The following is a 17,381-nucleotide window of genomic DNA, read 5'->3' as shown; positions in this document are numbered from 1 at the left end:
TAACATTTACATGCAACTATTTTTGGTGCAAATTAACCCAATTTCTTTTAATCTTCTACAGCATTTTAGAGGCTGTGACGTTGGTCACAACAAAAGTCAATTCTGCCACCACAGAAATGAAGCACTTTCTATTTGTTCACTGTAACCTGAACCCCTAAATGCATTGTGTGTTTTACATTATCAAACCACTGCTAAGACTTAATAGAGAAAAAACAAGCTCTCAAAACTGGGAGAGTTCTTAAGCGCTGTGTAACATTCACGCTTTTTCTGGGACTAATGACAACTTAAGCTTTTTTTTTTTTTTTTTTTGCAACTCTGATAGTGGTCACAGAGCATCATGAATATTACAGCACGGCCCTAGTGAAGATTGGCATCAGTACTGTGAGCTTCCGTTACATTACAGTAATGAATCCAGACTTCAGACTAGCATAGCATACGTCAAAATATATTCCGCAATATTTAAATTGCAGAAATTATAGATTAGTTGCTCAAAATGCGAGTATAATCTGAAAATGGGGACAAAGTATTTCTCCTAAGGGTACTGTAAAATGGCTTTGATGCATATAAACAGAACTCACATACAAGTAGAAGCTCCTAACAGTTGTGTTGTACAACCCAATACATGTTTTAGATACATGTGACTCAGTGATGCAGAATCTGGTAGGTATCTCAGTTGGCTGCAAACTGGGTAGCTTTTTTCTCTCACATAAGATGAAGAAGAGACAAATATGTGCTCGACAAAGCAGCAACAGTAAAATAGCAGAACAGAAAGGAGATTCTACTACAACAGCTGGCTTAAATTTTGTGGGAAGCTTCAAATCTCAACTAAATATGCAGAGATCAGAAGACTTACTATGGATTTAAACTACTGTAACCAAACTGCTCTCACATGTTCCATGTAGACTGCAAATATATTTCAGGAAGAGATTCATATTAATTTCATGATCACTTTAGTCACACCCAAGCAGACCTGTTGCAACTCAAAAGAATGTTTAAGATTAAAATACTGGCAACCACAGCATATGACACTTTCTTTTTGCTATATACACATAGAAATCATCCAATAATAAAAGCCTAGCCAAAATAAACAATCAAAAAAAAAAAAATCAGAACAACAAAGAATGAATTGCAAGGCATTGCATGGAACTGGAAGAAGCTACCTGAAATATTATGAAAGTGGATCTGATTTATTGCAAATGTCCACTCTGACAATGACCAGGCTGGCAATAGATACGGGATGACAGTAACTCATTCTAGAAAGGACAATTCTCTTTTCCCTTACTGGCTTGAGGTGAGCTCACACCAAGGTACTGCCTTCAACATTCTATCACCCATAGCCACCAAGCAAGGGTGTGTTGAAGGGAAAAATCTATGCTCAGCTTAATGACAGACCTTGTGGACTCTTAAATTTCTCTCAGTAAAGCATGCAACACATGAGCATGGTGCCAAGAGAAGTCTGGGGGCTCAAAGCTCTTCCTGAAGAAATAGCATTTTAAATAGGGCATCTGAGAAGGGAAAGCACGTGCTTCTTCAGTGGAAACACCAACAACCTCACTCTCCAAACACCCTGGACTTGGAGCATTGGCAGCTACTGACTGACAGGCGAAATCAGGACAGCCACCTGGCTTCCTTCCACTGCACCAAGGAGATCACTGGCCTCAGTAAATAATATTCTGTTTTCCTTCCAAAAGTCATCCTGAAGCCAGAATGATGGCGATCCAAAAATTAGAGGATGACAGGTGTTGGGTTTGGCTGGCAATCTCCTTCTAAACAACCTTCTGCAGAAAGGGAAGGTTAAAGCCTGGGCTAGAGCTGGCATGGCTTATTGCAGTGCGGCAATGGATTTTGAAGCCTGTCCAGAGAATGGCACATTTAAAAGTTTTCAGGAGCATGCTGACTTCTAGGCAGGCGTTCTCAATGTGCATTGTAAATGGTTCAATTTTCTCTGACCTTAACCAACTGAGAAGGGCCAGGAGCCCGTCCCCAGTGATGCATATGAAAGGAAATACTCCACCAATACTAGAAGATCATGGAACTTCTACCAAACCTTTCATTGTACGACCAGCTGAAATTTAAGCCTTTTTCCTTCTTTTTAAACATAGATAAGGCAAAACATTGCTGCATCCAGCTGACCTTCCTTGAAATAACTGTCAATAATTCTGTTACAAACACATGGCTGAGGTGTAAAGCTGCCCTTCATTTTTATTTGCCCGCAACAGAAATGGACAGATCATGCAAATCAGCATGCAAATAAATGTACAATAAATGGCTAAAAGAAAAAAGTCACCTACATTTTCAATGCAAAAGCTAAAGAATGGCCAACTGGGAACTGCATGACCAAAGTGTTATGCAACAGCTGCATGCACTTAATAGGCAATGCTGAACGATGCACAACATGCAAAAAGAAACTTTCTATTTTAATATAGCGATGTCACTGTAACAATACTCTGGGTCTCCTGACCTGCCTGAAGAGGCACAGAGCCAAGGGTAAAAATTCCACATGCCTTCCTCATAAGCCATAAATATAATCTGCATGTTCCAGAGGAAAACTCAATGATTTTTGGACTTAGGGTGCACTAGGAAGGCATCTCCAAATGCTCTTTGTTATCCTTGCCTCTTTGCTCCATAATGGAAAAAATGCAGAGCTACACATTTACCCACTTCCATGGAAAACTTTACTTGACTGAAAATACGTTAACTGTTAAAAATAAATAGATGAGAATTGCCAGTCACTGCCCTAGTGGTTCTTTATGTGCATTGTCCAAGAGGAGTCATAGAATCACGCGAGGTTTAAAAAGACCATTAAGATCATCCAGTTCAACTATGAACCATCACCACTGTGCCCAATAAACCACATCCTTAAGCACCACAGCTACATGTTTCTTGTAAACCTCCATGGATAGTGACTCCACTACTTCCCTGTGCCATCATCTGCTTCATTAACAGTCCTTTGCAGGTGGGCCCTTTTGACTGTCTGGAGTCTTGCCTTGAGCATCCTTTTGGTGAGAGATCGCTCTATCCAGGAGATCTTAAAATGTTCAGTGATGACTCAGTCTAACTTTTATCTCCCCGTAAGCCTTGGAGCAGCTAATTACTGGCAAAGGCTAAACCTACACAGTGAGATGTTACAGTACCTCATCTCCTCTGATGACACCAAACAGGAAATTTTGTAGTTACTAGCATTCAACCTAATTATGAATATCCATTCCCAATTTATCCAATCATCAGTTACGGTTTCCAAGCACTAAAGGTTTAGAGTTCTCACATTATACCATGAAGAATAAAGTACACAGACAAATTAGGCATAGGGCAGTGTTTCAGCAGACATATTTACCAGACATTTTAGCAGACATTTACCCAGTGTTAAGGCCATTTCCAGACTTCTAGGATTAATTTTTCTAACCATAAGAAATATATCTACTTCAGTTGCTTGAAATACTATAAGCATAAAAGATACTGCTCATGAGAAATGCTATTTGTTTTGGCAGCTGTTAGCAGGCACTGCACCTCTGAGACCAGCTATACACGTTCTAAATATACACTCTGATTTTTCTGAGATGCTGATTAAATTATGGAAAAGATTTTTCTTTATTACTGCATTCTCTTTTCTCTCTTTGCAAAGTCTAGGAAAGGAACAGAAGCACTATTAGCATGAATCAGCCAGCAGCTTTGGCTCTGTCATTCCCATAAGCTCAAGGGGAGTTTCAAGGAAGTGCACGGGAGGAGAAATTGGAAGTCTTTTACTAGATCTTGCAGCAAAAAATTCTGCAGTTTCATTGTCTTAATGATGATGACATCCTGGCCTCCCCCACCAGGTGTCACTACAAAGTCATTTAAGAGGATCTGTTGGTGATAAAGCAAGATGCGGGCAGAATGAAGATTAATAAGACATGCGAGTCAGAGCTGGAAAAGAGTCTCTTCTCACTCCTCCTCTCGCTCCCCAGCCAAAAATAAAGCAGAGCAACACCACTGTGCATTAAGCTCAACAGAGCAGAGTATCAATTTTAAATGTCGGATATGTATAACTCATATTGCATAAGAGTTTTAAATGAGCGCCACGTGAGCCATTCAGATGTGCTCCTCCGGCGTGAGGCTGAGAAAGAGACGAGATGAGATGTCACAGCTACCAGGTCAGTACTGGTCTGGAAAAGGGTCCTTGCTTTGAGGTAATCTTCAGGGACTTGCAGAACAAACCCTTACCATCACTCTGACAGGGAAATGAGGTGAGGGATTAACTCATGTGCAACTCTTCCTTTTGCAAGCAAAGTCCCTAAACCACAAACAAAACAAGTGCTTCACATCAGCTTGCAAAACAGTTTATATAGTATTTATACTATATTTATAGTTTATATAGGTTTATACTGCTTTTATGTCTGAGGGCACAAGAAATAAGCAGCACCCTCCGTTTCACAGTCTGCGCACAGGATCAGCTCATCTGTGGGTAAAAATCCATCCTTCCCCTCCACCTACGGAAGGAACACATGGAGCATGCCTGCTGCTCCACTCCCCTGTGATTTCCATGCAGCAGAATGCAACATCAGAGTCATGTCTGTGAATGCAGACTTGCTGAAAAGAGGTCAAACCAGGACTTCAGAGCAGAGCAGCCAGGGAAGGTCCTTGTCCTGCTCAGCAAGCCATGTACAGGGAGCCTGAAACAGGCTCAGGCAGGATTCAGCACTCCCCAGGATTCAGCCAGAAGTGAAAAACCCTCTTTGTTCATGCTATCCGTTTAAATGCTGAGCTGGTTTCAGCCACAGCACTTTAAGTTCTCTCTTATGGGATTTCACAATATTTTAGCACAGGCATCTATCAGGCAAAACTCTGAAAATGTTAAGTCAGTCTACACGCAAACACTGTCAGTGCTTATTTTAGTAATAAAAGCCATGTTTAATCTATGCTTTCATGTTTCAGTAATCTATGTATCAATCTATAGCCTTCCAGCTAAATACACTAAGTAGATTAAGCTCTGATTGATTCAAAATGTTTTTCACTATATTATCAAAAGTCTACAGATCAGCATAAATACCATGAGGAATTTTTTTCCCCTTTGGCAGATTGACAAAAGCAGAGCTTAACTTGAATTGAAATGAACTCCTGCATTTTTACAGGGCAAAAAAAGCCTGTCAAACCTCCTCTAGTTCTGCTTTACTTCCAGACCTGGTAAAGTCCTGTGATTAATAGCACAGAGCATCTACTCTGTCGTGACAACAGCAACACCATTATGAAGAGGAGCGCTTCCCCTGTACCCACCATTCATCTCAGCCATTGGAAGATACCCCAAAGGCAGCACTGCTGGGGCAGCTCTACAAAATGGGGGAGTAGGGGTGTTGGTGATATGCTTTTAAAGATGACAGTAAAAATACTGCAAGTGGCTTCCTCAGACTGAAAATACCAATATTTTTATTTCTGTAACGTATGCAGAAAAAGCGATACGCAGGTCATGAACCCGCCAGGTGCTCCAGGGAAGCTCAGCTGCCATTGCTGGCAGTGGGGTGAACTTCAGCAACAAAAAGAGCACAGAGCAACATGCCCAACTTGCTGCGATCTTGTTTCAGCGGCCCTTTGCAGACTATCTGCTGGAGGTGGCCGCACAGATGGAACAAGATCCCTACATATGCTAAGCATCCACCCCGGGAGCTCGCTGAGACAGTAGCAGTGCAAGCAGACGTGGGTTTGAGCATCCCAGCTTGACTAGTGAGGTGGAGGAGACATCTCCAAACATCATTAGGAATGGAGGGAGGTGAAAAGTAGCCCTGGGATGGTAAATTTCAGTCCTAGCTCAGATTTCAAGAAATTCCACTCAGCTGAATTTGGATTTAAAGATTCCTGTTCTTTTCCACCTCTTCCTCCCCCCCCACCCCTTCAAAGGTGAAACACCCAAGAAAAGGAGAGAATTTGGTTAAATAAAGTTGCTGGTAACCATGTAACAGCAGAGCATCCCAGCTGCTGGCAGGGTAATGCTTCAGCCTTTCTAACATTAGTGTCTGAACTCTCACAGACTCCTTACCCACTCACCACTCTGCCATATCCAATTTCTTCTGGGACCCTTCTCCATCCATCAATGCTTTCAGAGAACTGACACCTGGATGCTGCGAACCCATCTGATCCTGCCTCCCCACAGCTTGTTCACACATCTGCCTCAGTACTGATCCTACACCCAGCTTCACCTCCAATGATGTAGTGATGTAGTGATGTAGAGCAAGGGAGGGAGCTCAGCTTACAAGATCCACCTTTGGATTTGAGTGAAGTTCTGCCCTCCATCACTTGAAAACACATATTTCAGATTTTCCTAGGGGTCCTTCTTTATCTTTCTTGATAAGTAAAAGAAGTTTTCATTTTAACATCAGCCCTATGTTCTTGGGCTCAAAGTGACATTTCCAAACGAATGTTATAACACGATTTCTGTTAAAATGTACTCCAAGTGAACAACAGGATCAGAGGTCTTATTACATACACAGTACTCAGAGAAGTTACAGAACCTGGCTTGGTATATCCACAGACTGTATCTGTATTTGGTTCCTTTATCATCCCAGTATATTAATATACAGTTAACAAGTAAGTTCATTATAAAGGACAAACCTGAAAGTCAATGTCAGCCAAGAAATTGCCTGAGCAATCCAGTAATTGAATAAAAACATATGTCAGCAAAACACGAGTGTCACTATGGGCTTGGAGTTCACCAGTGTGACAAACTTCTCCTGTCAGCATGCTGCTGTGTGCAGGGCTCTATCAGAAGACCTTGTGTACCAAGTGATGTTTTGCAGCAAAAGGTGGCTACCAACATGCACACTTGACCTACAGAGTCAAACCAGCCTGTCCATAACTTCAAATTCATAAACAGAAATTAAAGAAAATCAGCACTTTGCAACTTCTTAGCCACACCTCTGGTTACAAATGACTTCACAAGGGGAATATTTGCTTGTAAATGTTCTGCAGTACAACATAAACTTAAATATCAAAAGTAATCTAAACGGGTATCAGAGATTTCTACCAATGTGTTTGCTGAGTTTGATCATAGAATCACAGAATATCCCAAGTTGGAAGGGATCAGTAAGGATCACCAAGTCCATCCCGGCTCCACACAGCAGCACCCAAACCCAGCCCTGTTCTCAGAGCGGTGTCCCAATGCTCCATGAGCTCCAGCACTGGGGCCGTGCCCCCATTCCATGCCCACCACTCTGGGGCACAGCCTTTCCCTCACCCGCAGCTGCCCCTCCCCTGACAGCTCCCTGATGTTCCTTCAGGCCTTGTGGTTGCCCTTCTGCTACCTGTGAGAAGCCGCAGCTGCCATGAGCCCTCCCCTCAACCTGCTCTGCTGTGCACCCAATGAACCCAGTGCTCTCAGCCACTCCTCATGCATCTTCCCCTCTGGACCCTTCCAGCAATGACCCTCTGCCCCACCAGGTCCATTTACAAGGGAAGGAAGCCAATTACTGTGAGAACCTGACTTTCAGAAAATTGTTAGCTGTCAAGAGCTGAGTAGCTTCTAGAGCACACCTAGAGCTGTGGCAAACAACTGATCAAGTAAAATTGTCTCCTAGCTTCTTCCCTTAAAATAGAAGCAACTTCCCCTCCATGTTTCTGTCCTTTCCAGTGACTTGAAAACTGTCACATCTCTGAGTGATTGCAGGTGCCAGTAAGTAATGAACCAGCTCTGTTCATTAATGCTTTGTGATTTATTACTTTTCGACTAAGGGAAAGAAAAACAGCCTGAAAAAAAAAAAACAAAAAAAACCAACCAGGATTCTGACATCACATTATTTCCAGTCCAGCACTTGAGACAACTGTTAGAATAGTGAATTTTTAGCAAATGTCCACCAGTCCCCAGAAACGTAGCAACGAACACCTAATTTCAGACAGTTCCGCCAATTTAGAGTGTAAAAAACTCATAACTAACTGCCATCCTAGATGTTGTGTCCTACCTTCGTATAGCCAGTCGCTGAGCCCATTGAAAATAACACCTTCTTTTCCTGAGGAGACCACTCGAATGGCTTGTTTCCCCACATGGGCACAGTAATAGATGTTATTCTCAAAGATAAAAATCTGATTTGAAAGGAAAAAGAAAAAGAGAAGAGTATTAAGCAGTGGCTCCATTTTAAGACGTTGCATTTAACTTTTACAATAATTGGTAGTAAAGAAAAGTCACATATCACATTTTTATAGCATTTTCATCCAAAAAAGACTTTCACAGCTTGCTTCCAATGTCATCAACTACTAGAAACATACTAATTTACAGCAAACTGAAGCCCTTATTCTCCAACACAAGTTTTATTTTTCTTGGTCCTGTCCTCATTTCAGAAATTGAAGAGTGCCATAAGAAGGCATGAAATGAGGTACATTACCTCTCCAGATTCTGTAGAAGTGCTTCAGTACATGGAGTGGATGGTGACTAAACTAATTAGTGGAAAATACGTCTTACATATTTCCATTAAGATTTACTGCTACCAGATCGTTTTTGGCAATCAGACTGGTCATTCAGGTGTTTAAGAGATGATGAGTGAGCCAACCTTTAGCCAGCCATTTAAACCTCTCTCTCTCTCTATCGATATATATTGGTCTACGGCATCATCTGGTTAGGTGTTTAAATGTCACCACTGACACAGAGATCCACTCCCTCTTCCCCTCAAAGTGAACCACAGCCTAGTCTTATTTGGAAAAAATTTCTGAGATCCACTCAGGCTGCAGAGATGTACCGAACAGAGTACCAGGCAATCCAGACAGACTGAAAGACAAAACTGTTAATAAGAGTTCAGCAGACGTTTACACGTTTACAGATGAGTTTATGGAAGGTCGGAGCTATTGGAACAAATGTTAGGTATCTACAGCACAATACAAGACCGCAATTTCTCATGCTGCACTAATGAAAGGATAGAATTGAGAAAAAGTATTTGCTTTCAGCTTCTGTTTCACGTCCAGCTGTGGTATGTGTTTCAACTAAAGATGAGCTGGAAAGATTCCAGAAGAAAGTATAGGTCCTAATGTAGTTTTGGCAGTTGTTACAATGAGTTTACCTAAGGATAAAAAGTCTGACTGTAACTGGAACTTGCTTTTTCCCCTTCTAGTCTACAAGGGTTTTTAAAATAAGGACAGGCCATTAATATGTTTTTGAAAGAAAAAAATACATGGTGGAAGATTCCTGCCTTCATTTTCAGTAAGCAGAGAAGCCAGATGAAAGACCCATGGTAGGGAGTTCAATGTGTTAGCTAGCTTGTAATTAGGAGGTTGCCAAAGCTTAAAAAAAAAAAAAAAAAAAAAAATAAAAATCAGGAAGATCACTGTGGACAAAATACGAGGTTGTTTTTCAAAGCCTATAGGGGAAAAAAAAAAAAAGAATAGAAACTGATAAATATTATTAGCAGTATGGAGTGGCAATGGGGATAAAAACAATGCTGGGACAAAAAAGCCTTAGTGTTGTGGCCCATTCTGCTCTGCAGCTCCTCCTGCCACAGCCAAGGCTCTGCACTCCCTGCTGTACATCTTCAATTTGCACAAGAGACACCCTGGATTGTCCACAACCCATTGGTGGCATTTGTTGGTAAAAGGGAAGACTGGTCAGACTGGAACTTGAGAAACCTGTTCTCAGTAATGCACTATGCCCTAAAGGATGCTATCCCCAAACTGCAAGACAATCCCAAACCTCTACATCAGTATGTGCAATGGGTGTTCGGGCAATCTCTTATGCAACAGGTGCACAGCCAGGTGGAGTTATTCAAGTGATGCAGCCCATTTCTTGCCCAGCTCCTCCCAGCAAATGAAGGCTTTGCAATATTTTGTACTGTCTTAAATGTTAAATGAGTCTACAGGAAAAATAAATAAGGCAGAATGACAACCTGCTTCTGCCCTGTGCTTTGTAAAGCACTGCAATGTTTTCTGTCTTCACTGTTTTGTCTTTCAAAGCGTCACTGCACTAGTCAGGCTGCATAGGGTATCTGGTAGCTGCAATGGAAAAGAATAAAGTGCTCTGACTTCAAACAATCTCCCGTGTAATTCAGATCCAAACTGCAGAACCTTATAGAGAATTTAAAATTATCCTCCTAACTACAGTGCCTTGTACCCTAAAAACGTCAAGCATAATCAAGATAAAAAATAACTGAAGCAGCAGACGGAAGATTTCTATGTAATGTATCTTATAAATTAAGAAAAAGCTTTTGAAATTCCGTTATTCATCAAAAAGAGATGTCCCTGGATTACTTCACCTTCTGGTCTAGAGATATTAGATTTTTTTTTTTTCTTTTGAAACCTCTTTATAATATTTTCTACTGTTTACATTTTGTGACATTAAAGTAGCGCTTCCTATCAAGCAATCTGAATCTTTTGAGCTAATTAGAGAATAATAAATCTGTGTAAGGAAACAAAATATCCATGGACATCATTTCCACATTATTTTATGCTTACTTTATGTAGCAATCTTAAATAATAAAAGAAAGGACAACAGAAGGGGTCAAGCTGAGTTTTGTGTGTCTTTCTGTACAGAAGATGAAGAGCATAATAAATTTCTAGTGCCTTCTCTTCTGGTGTGTGTATTTGAGAATGATTTTAGCCCCAAGATCCTCGCAACGTTTACATCTTTTCTGATGGACATCACATGATATCCAGCACTGAGTGCAACTAATGGCATGGGAAATAAAGCTGGGCAATGTCAGGGGGATATCCCCACCTTCAGCACTGTGCCCATTTTGGTTATTACATTTCACAGCCTCCAAAAAATAGGATATTTTGAAAGAAGTAAGAAGAACACAAACATCCATACATCGATTGAAGAAACCAAAACTGTTAAGCCTGTAAAATGAACAAGGAAGTGATAAGCTAAATAAGAAGAAAACATAAGACAGAAAAGAGGAAAATAAAAATATATATATATATATATATATTTAGCCTTCAATTTTTCTTTTCCAAATATCACAAAAACCAACAAACCCTAAAAAAAGCTATTTGAAAATGGATAAAAAGATTTTCTCCTATAGAAATCAGAATTAGTGTGACACTCTGGGGTGTAATGGAAGACTTCCATCTCTTCCTTCTGGATGTTATAATAGGGATCAAAAAAATGAAATATTTCTTCACAAAGATAACTAGAGTGCCTTGGGGGACTGAGATAAAGACTTTTTTTAAAAAGAACTTACTTGCTCACTCCCAGGATAATAAAACCCATGGGGATTTTGCCATTGCCCTTATGGAGCTCAGGATATCACCTAGCATTTTCAGCATAAACCACTATGCCCTCAGCCTCAGGTATCAACACAGCACTAGTTCCTGTGAACCGGGAAGAAACCTCTGCCTGTTCACAATTTGCATTAGAACCGATTACTGCAAGCCATTTGAAAAACTAATATTAAAGAAAAAAGTACTATGCTGGTTGACCACATGCCTAAGATGGAAGGAGATCTTTTAGTCAAAGCTTAGGTATTTATCCAGTAAAATAAATGTATACTAAGCTAATGCAAAGTAAACTCATTCATCTTAAAACGTACAAGATCCATCACAACACTGACTGATCCATTTCAAACTTCATTTGCAACTATTTATAGGCCGACTATTCTGAACTGAAAGATATTATACCTCCTTTTACAGTTATTTCACTCCTCCTTCCTTACAGCCAAAGAGGTGAGGGAACTTATTTTTTCAAAGACAAGGAGAAGATAAATTAACACGCATTAATCTGTGCTTTTCATGCTTTGATTTATTCTCCAAATTTCAGGAAGAATTCCGAGTTCTCTTTGCCAACTAAACAAATGACATCTTTAAAATTTAGCATCTCCTAATATAAAGTTAATGTCTGGATGCTTATTACTTTGATGACACATTGCAGAAGGGTGAATACTTCCTACATGCCAGAGGGCAGCCTTCCCACTGTAAGGTCAGCCCACAAGAGACTAGTTAACATGAAAAGTTTGTCTACTTAGCATTGAGAGTTTGGTGAATAAGACCCAGCCTTCATGTATAGACAGGCATAAAGGTTTGAACGTGCATTAAATTCCAAGTCAGCCCACTTGCAGTCTGAAAGAGCAACGGTCTCAAAATAGAAGGCTCAATTAATAGTGGAACACAGCTTTAAATCAACATCTACTTTCTCCTCATCTAACATAATGCACTCCATTTTCTTCCATTTTTTAATATTAAAGCCTTATTTCATTTTTATTGTGATTTTTATAGCTGTTGGTTTTTTCCATTTGCAGAAGTCTTCAAATAAGCTGGCAAGCCAGTTTACCTGAGGGAGTATTCTGGCAGAATAAATGAAATAGCAGATTCATTTTAGAATTCTGTCTCTCAGAAACACATTTAATTTTGCAGAATCAGTAAAGTTATCTGTGTGAAAGTAATTATCCATGGACTTCACTGTTCTAGATGCTGAGCAAATGCATGGAAAAAGATCATCCCTACCCCAACAGCGTATTTTTGTAGACTGGTAAGCCTAGAATGGAGGCAACAGTCTTCACTGAACATGTGGAAAAACAAAAACAAAAACAAAAAAAAAAAACAACAAATAGAAGGGAAGCAGGGACACTGAAGACAAGACTCAATTGACTCACAGGTACCCAGAGCCATTTTAAGCCCCTCACAGTATCTAAAACATTGTGTAGTATCATATAGAATGCAGGAGAAACCTCTATTATCCTGGAAAAGCATCTAGAGCCCACATATATTTAATGCTATTCATCTGAATTGCTCTAGGAACCTATGTATATGAGGACAAATGCAGTTTTCAGTGTCACCTAAGTGCAACAGCAAAACCATGAGTCACACTTGAGCTGCTTGAGCTCTATTCCAATGCATGAACCATAAGATCATCCTTACTATAATTATCATTTTACATCAGGTAGACTATTATAAGCCTGTGAAGACTGAGAGACAAAAGATCCCAAGCTCCTTGTCCTGTAATGAACTGCATGTCATACTGATCAAATTACTTGCAGAGCCACGGTCAGCTTCAACATGACACTGAACTCATAATGTTCCCTTCTGCACAGGCAGAGCCACAGCTGCTATAAAATTCCTTTTGCTGAAATAACAAAGAAAAATGGTTCTTTATGTATCTTGCTCTATGTATATGCCAATGCACGTAGGTTGGCATCAATCCTACCTCACCTTGGTTGTGACCTTCTGTCAGTATGTGGCTCGAAAGGCATGAGCCAGACTGTCCCAGATACCAATGAAGAATTGCCTAACTCTATGGTTTTCTCATTCTCTGGCAGCTTTTACAGTTTTCGGGTTGCTTCCATGTCCAAATAAGTCAATCAAAGCAGACCATGCAGTTTAGGAATCTACAGCTTCTACCGATCATAGACAGCCAAAAGAAAATATCAGGTATCTTCATCTACTCAAGATATGGTCCACTAGCTCTCCGTTACTCACAGTCCTAACCATGTCCAAGTCACATCATTTCTCCTTCAGATGGTTTCCTCTACTTAAATGCCAGTCACATCACTTCTTAAGAAACAGGCACTGATTTCTCCAAACAAGCCCAACATGAATCTATGTGGGTAAATGAAGGTGACCACTTGAGGCAGATTTCTGTGTGGCTAGTCAATCCTTCAATAGAGTTGGATCACCAAATTCCCCAGGATACAAATGGGGATTCTACTTCCAATCTAGGTGCAATATAAGGTTCCTACTCCTTTACATCAACTATTTCTTCAGTCAAGTGTACATATGAAAAGTCCTAGAGCGCAACCAAGGGCATTTTAAACTTCTTCGTGTAAGATGCTCTGTTTATTTTTAAAAACTTCCACTTATTTTTTTGGTTGAATACAGCCATATAAAATTTCATGTTTTAAACTGAGCTATATATTAACTATCTATACACTTGCATGGTGTTACACATCACATAGGTCTGAAATCCATCTGAAAACGAGACAGCTTCAGCCTCTTGATGTGTCCGGGAAGAAAAGTATTACCTCTTTGTTCATATACTAAATAAGTGGCTGAGGGCAGTAACAAAGCCACAGCATGCAAGCAGTATCATGGAGCTGTCAGATCATGGACACAAGTAATTTGGAGCATTATCAAGCTCCTGAAAACGTGCACCCAGGGTGATCTCTCCCTCCACCTCGATTTCTATGCTCCCTCTACTTCCATTCAAACATTTTGAAGATGGCCCCTCTCAAACCAGTTCTGTTTTGCCATTGCCATGTGACATCTGGAAGCTGAGGACTGTGAAAATGAAAAACTGTCAAGAGAAAGATTCCCTTGCTGTTTCGCCCAACCTGTCCTCACTACACAGAATTAACATGCCCATCTGTGTCCACACAGCATCTTGAAGCAGATATAATCGTGTTCTCACTTTGGGATATCATGGAAATCTGACAAGCACTGTACTGAAAAGGTCTTGGTATTTTGCAATGATAATTCTTACATCAACTCAAGCAGAAAAATGCATGATCAATGCAAAATCAGTTTCTAAAGCTTGTTACTGATTGATTATGCATTATTCAGTGAATAATGATTATCTGAATATGAAAAAATGCATAATGGAAGCCAGTTGAACATCAAAGTTCACATTTATCACAAGTGTTGTTCTTTATGCATGATATGATTACATCAACTCATCAGTTCTTCAAAAAAGAGTAATAAAAGCATAAACTGTTCCTCAACAGTCGGCTTATATAAAAAGAGAGAGTATTTTTATTAGAGTTCTATACCAGCTATTTAAAAAAAAAAAAAGCTTGATAGCAATTGGGATAAAAGTAGTGAGTCCAAACATTTTTATTCTCCTGCATCACAGAGTTCAATTTTGCAGGTTTGGAAAGAGACATACTGCAATTATGATGGAGAAGTGAAAGAGAGAAGTTTTTAAGTCGATTCTTTCTTCACAAAACCAAAATGTCATTATTAAGATTGACGATGAATGAATGAAACTATTCCATCTAATCAACATGTTGCAGAGAAAGAAATATTGATAAATTATTGACAGAGAAGGCTACAGGTTCAATTTTTCATTTAAGGGTTTAGCTTTGCTGTAATTCAAAGTAAGAAGATAACTGATTCCCAGGGCAAGGATTTAAAGGACATGCTTTCTGAAGGTATGCACCACACAGATAATGTTTACTTTGGACAAGGGTAAAATTTACTTCACTTATCTTCTTCCTAGAAAAGGTGGCACTTATGGAATGAAGCGAAAACTATTCCAGTATTAGAAATATTCTGCAGGAAGGCTTTCAAGATTGAGAAGCTGAAAACAGCCTAGAAGACCACTAAAACCAGAGAATACAGTAGTACAGATTGATGCCCATAAGAACAGCGCTGGTTCATAGACATTTCAAAAGCAGTATTTTTGACTCAGAGATCAAAGGCTCCATATCTGATACAAGCAGCATAAGAGAGTAACTGAATGGAGATTTGTGTTATTAAAAAAAAAAAAAAAGGAAATGCAACAGAAAACTGCTGCACATAGTTGCTTTGATTATACATTAAGCAAAGGAAGTGCAGAGAGTTACCGCTCGTAAACTGTGCAAAACTCCCTTGTAAAATAAGCGTTAAGACCCTAATTCTGCTGTCATTGCCCACACCTAGCAAAGAGACTAAGAAGTCAGAGGGATGTTTTTCCATTCCTCATGTCTTCAGATAAAAGTATTTTTTATTTCTCCAAGCAATGACTAGGTCCCAGCTGTCCCAAAGGCAACCAAGAGATGTATTAGTTTGCACAAGGATTTAAAGGCTCTGCTTCTTGATATTCTAGAGCTATTCTGTAGTCACCGGAGGATTCTGTGAACAGCATTCAGAAGATTCTGTAGACCTTTTCCACTAGAGATACTAAGGTATCCTTTGGAAAGAAGAAGAGTTTGTAAGGTCCTGTAGTTCTTATGATCTTTAGAAGTACTCTGAACTGGCATGCTAAATGAAGTCCCATTCAACAAAGTATGGGAGCAATGATTGAATTCTATGATCTGGAGACATGTTTCTCTTTTTTCTTTTTAAACTGGACAATTCTTTCAGCTTAAGTCCTTAACTACATTAATATTCTTCTCAGGTTTCTACAAGCCTCTTCATATTTTCGACATTGCATCACTACAAACACAGTCTATTTCCATTTATATTTTGTGAGCACACTAGTCAGTAACACGTAGAGATTCTAATTACACCTAGAATCTGCTAGAGTCTGGCCAAATGAGCAATTATTATAGCTTGGAAGATTTTAAAATAGATGTTTTAAGAAAAATACGCTGCCCTATTTTCTGTTCTTCGGGGAAGAAAGAGCATTTATTTCACACTGACAAAGAGAACCACGTCCGCTTGGAATTCTTTGCCCTGGATTCTAATGGGGTTATTTTAATTTATGACTGCCTTGTTTTATTAAACTATGTATCAGTAAATGTACCATTTAGTATGGAACTCTGATTCTGCTTTTAAGTTCTCCTTGATGGATTATCTTGTATTCTGTAAACTAATACCACTGATGGTTATGTAGGGCATCACTATAAATTAGATTATTTAATATGAGACGATACAGTGTATCATTTTAACTCTTTTACTGTGTTATAGAATGAATATCTGGCTAAGGACAGCACATGAATTACTTGTCAGCGTAAAGAAAACTTGCAACTGAGTTCCTCCAAGAACACAATGTCCTTGCACAGTTAGCAATGCAGCGCAATATGCTTCTTTCATACAATGTTTAGTATGGTATAAAAACCATCAGCATTTATTCCAGGAGCTGAGCAGCAAGTACTAGAAGGCCTAATGGAATTGTGCTAGAGGCTTTTTCATGGCTCAGACAAATGCCTGGGGAAGGTGAGATCACCAATGCAAACAGAGGTGAGCTGCTCCACAATGCAAGTAGACTAGGCAGAGCAACTAAGAGACTGCTTCTGCAGTCCTAAAGGATAGCATTTAAACATATTGTTACTTATGACTGCTTCTTTATAAAGCAAAAGGAAACTTATAACTTCAGTGGATTGCATCTACAAATCACACTAGCAGGATGCTAGAAACACTAATGTTCTGACTCAAGCAAAGTAAAGGAACATCAACATTTCAGATCGCAAGGAGGGAACTGTTTTCAGTGGAACCAGCCCTAATGCGTTTTACTATCAGAAATTTTGTGCTTTTGTGAAACTGCAGTAGCATACAATGAGCTACAGTAACATAATAGAACTCACTGCTTGTGCTATAATGCATCAAGATGGTGAATTGCTCTGTGATTAAAAAAAAAAAAAAAGAAAATACACTAAGTTAGCATAGCAGATTCATCAATACATGCATTTTTGTTAGCTATATACTTGTATGTATGTGTGTGCCCACAATAATTAATGTTTTAATATTGTAAGTCCACCGGGTGGGAGGACTATATATTGTCATCTTCATACTGTAACTAAAACAGAAAACACAGCAACGGCTATGAAGTCATGGAAGAAGTCTGTGGCAATGGCGGGAAATGCCCTCAG

At 39.6% G+C, this 17,381-nt stretch overlaps 1 protein-coding gene across 3 annotated transcripts in view; it reads right to left on the bottom strand.

Moving 5' to 3' along the window:
- Window positions 1-17,381, bottom strand: part of DPP6 (dipeptidyl peptidase like 6) — a 492,473-nt gene that overhangs the window by 71,682 nt on the left and 403,410 nt on the right. For all 3 annotated transcript variants that reach the window (XM_085227008.1, XM_085227007.1, XM_085227009.1), the window contains exon 8: window positions 7,923-8,043. In XM_085227008.1, the coding sequence (XP_085083134.1) occupies window positions 7,923-8,043 (121 nt within the window). The remainder of the gene's footprint in view (window positions 1-7,922; window positions 8,044-17,381) is intronic.

This window comes from Meleagris gallopavo, chromosome 6, assembly GCF_905368555.1.
Source record: "Meleagris gallopavo chromosome 6, MGAL_WU_HG_1.1, whole genome shotgun sequence".
Classification (NCBI taxonomy): domain Eukaryota; kingdom Metazoa; phylum Chordata; class Aves; order Galliformes; family Phasianidae; genus Meleagris; species Meleagris gallopavo.
This window is presented reverse-complemented; position numbering and strand designations above follow the sequence as displayed.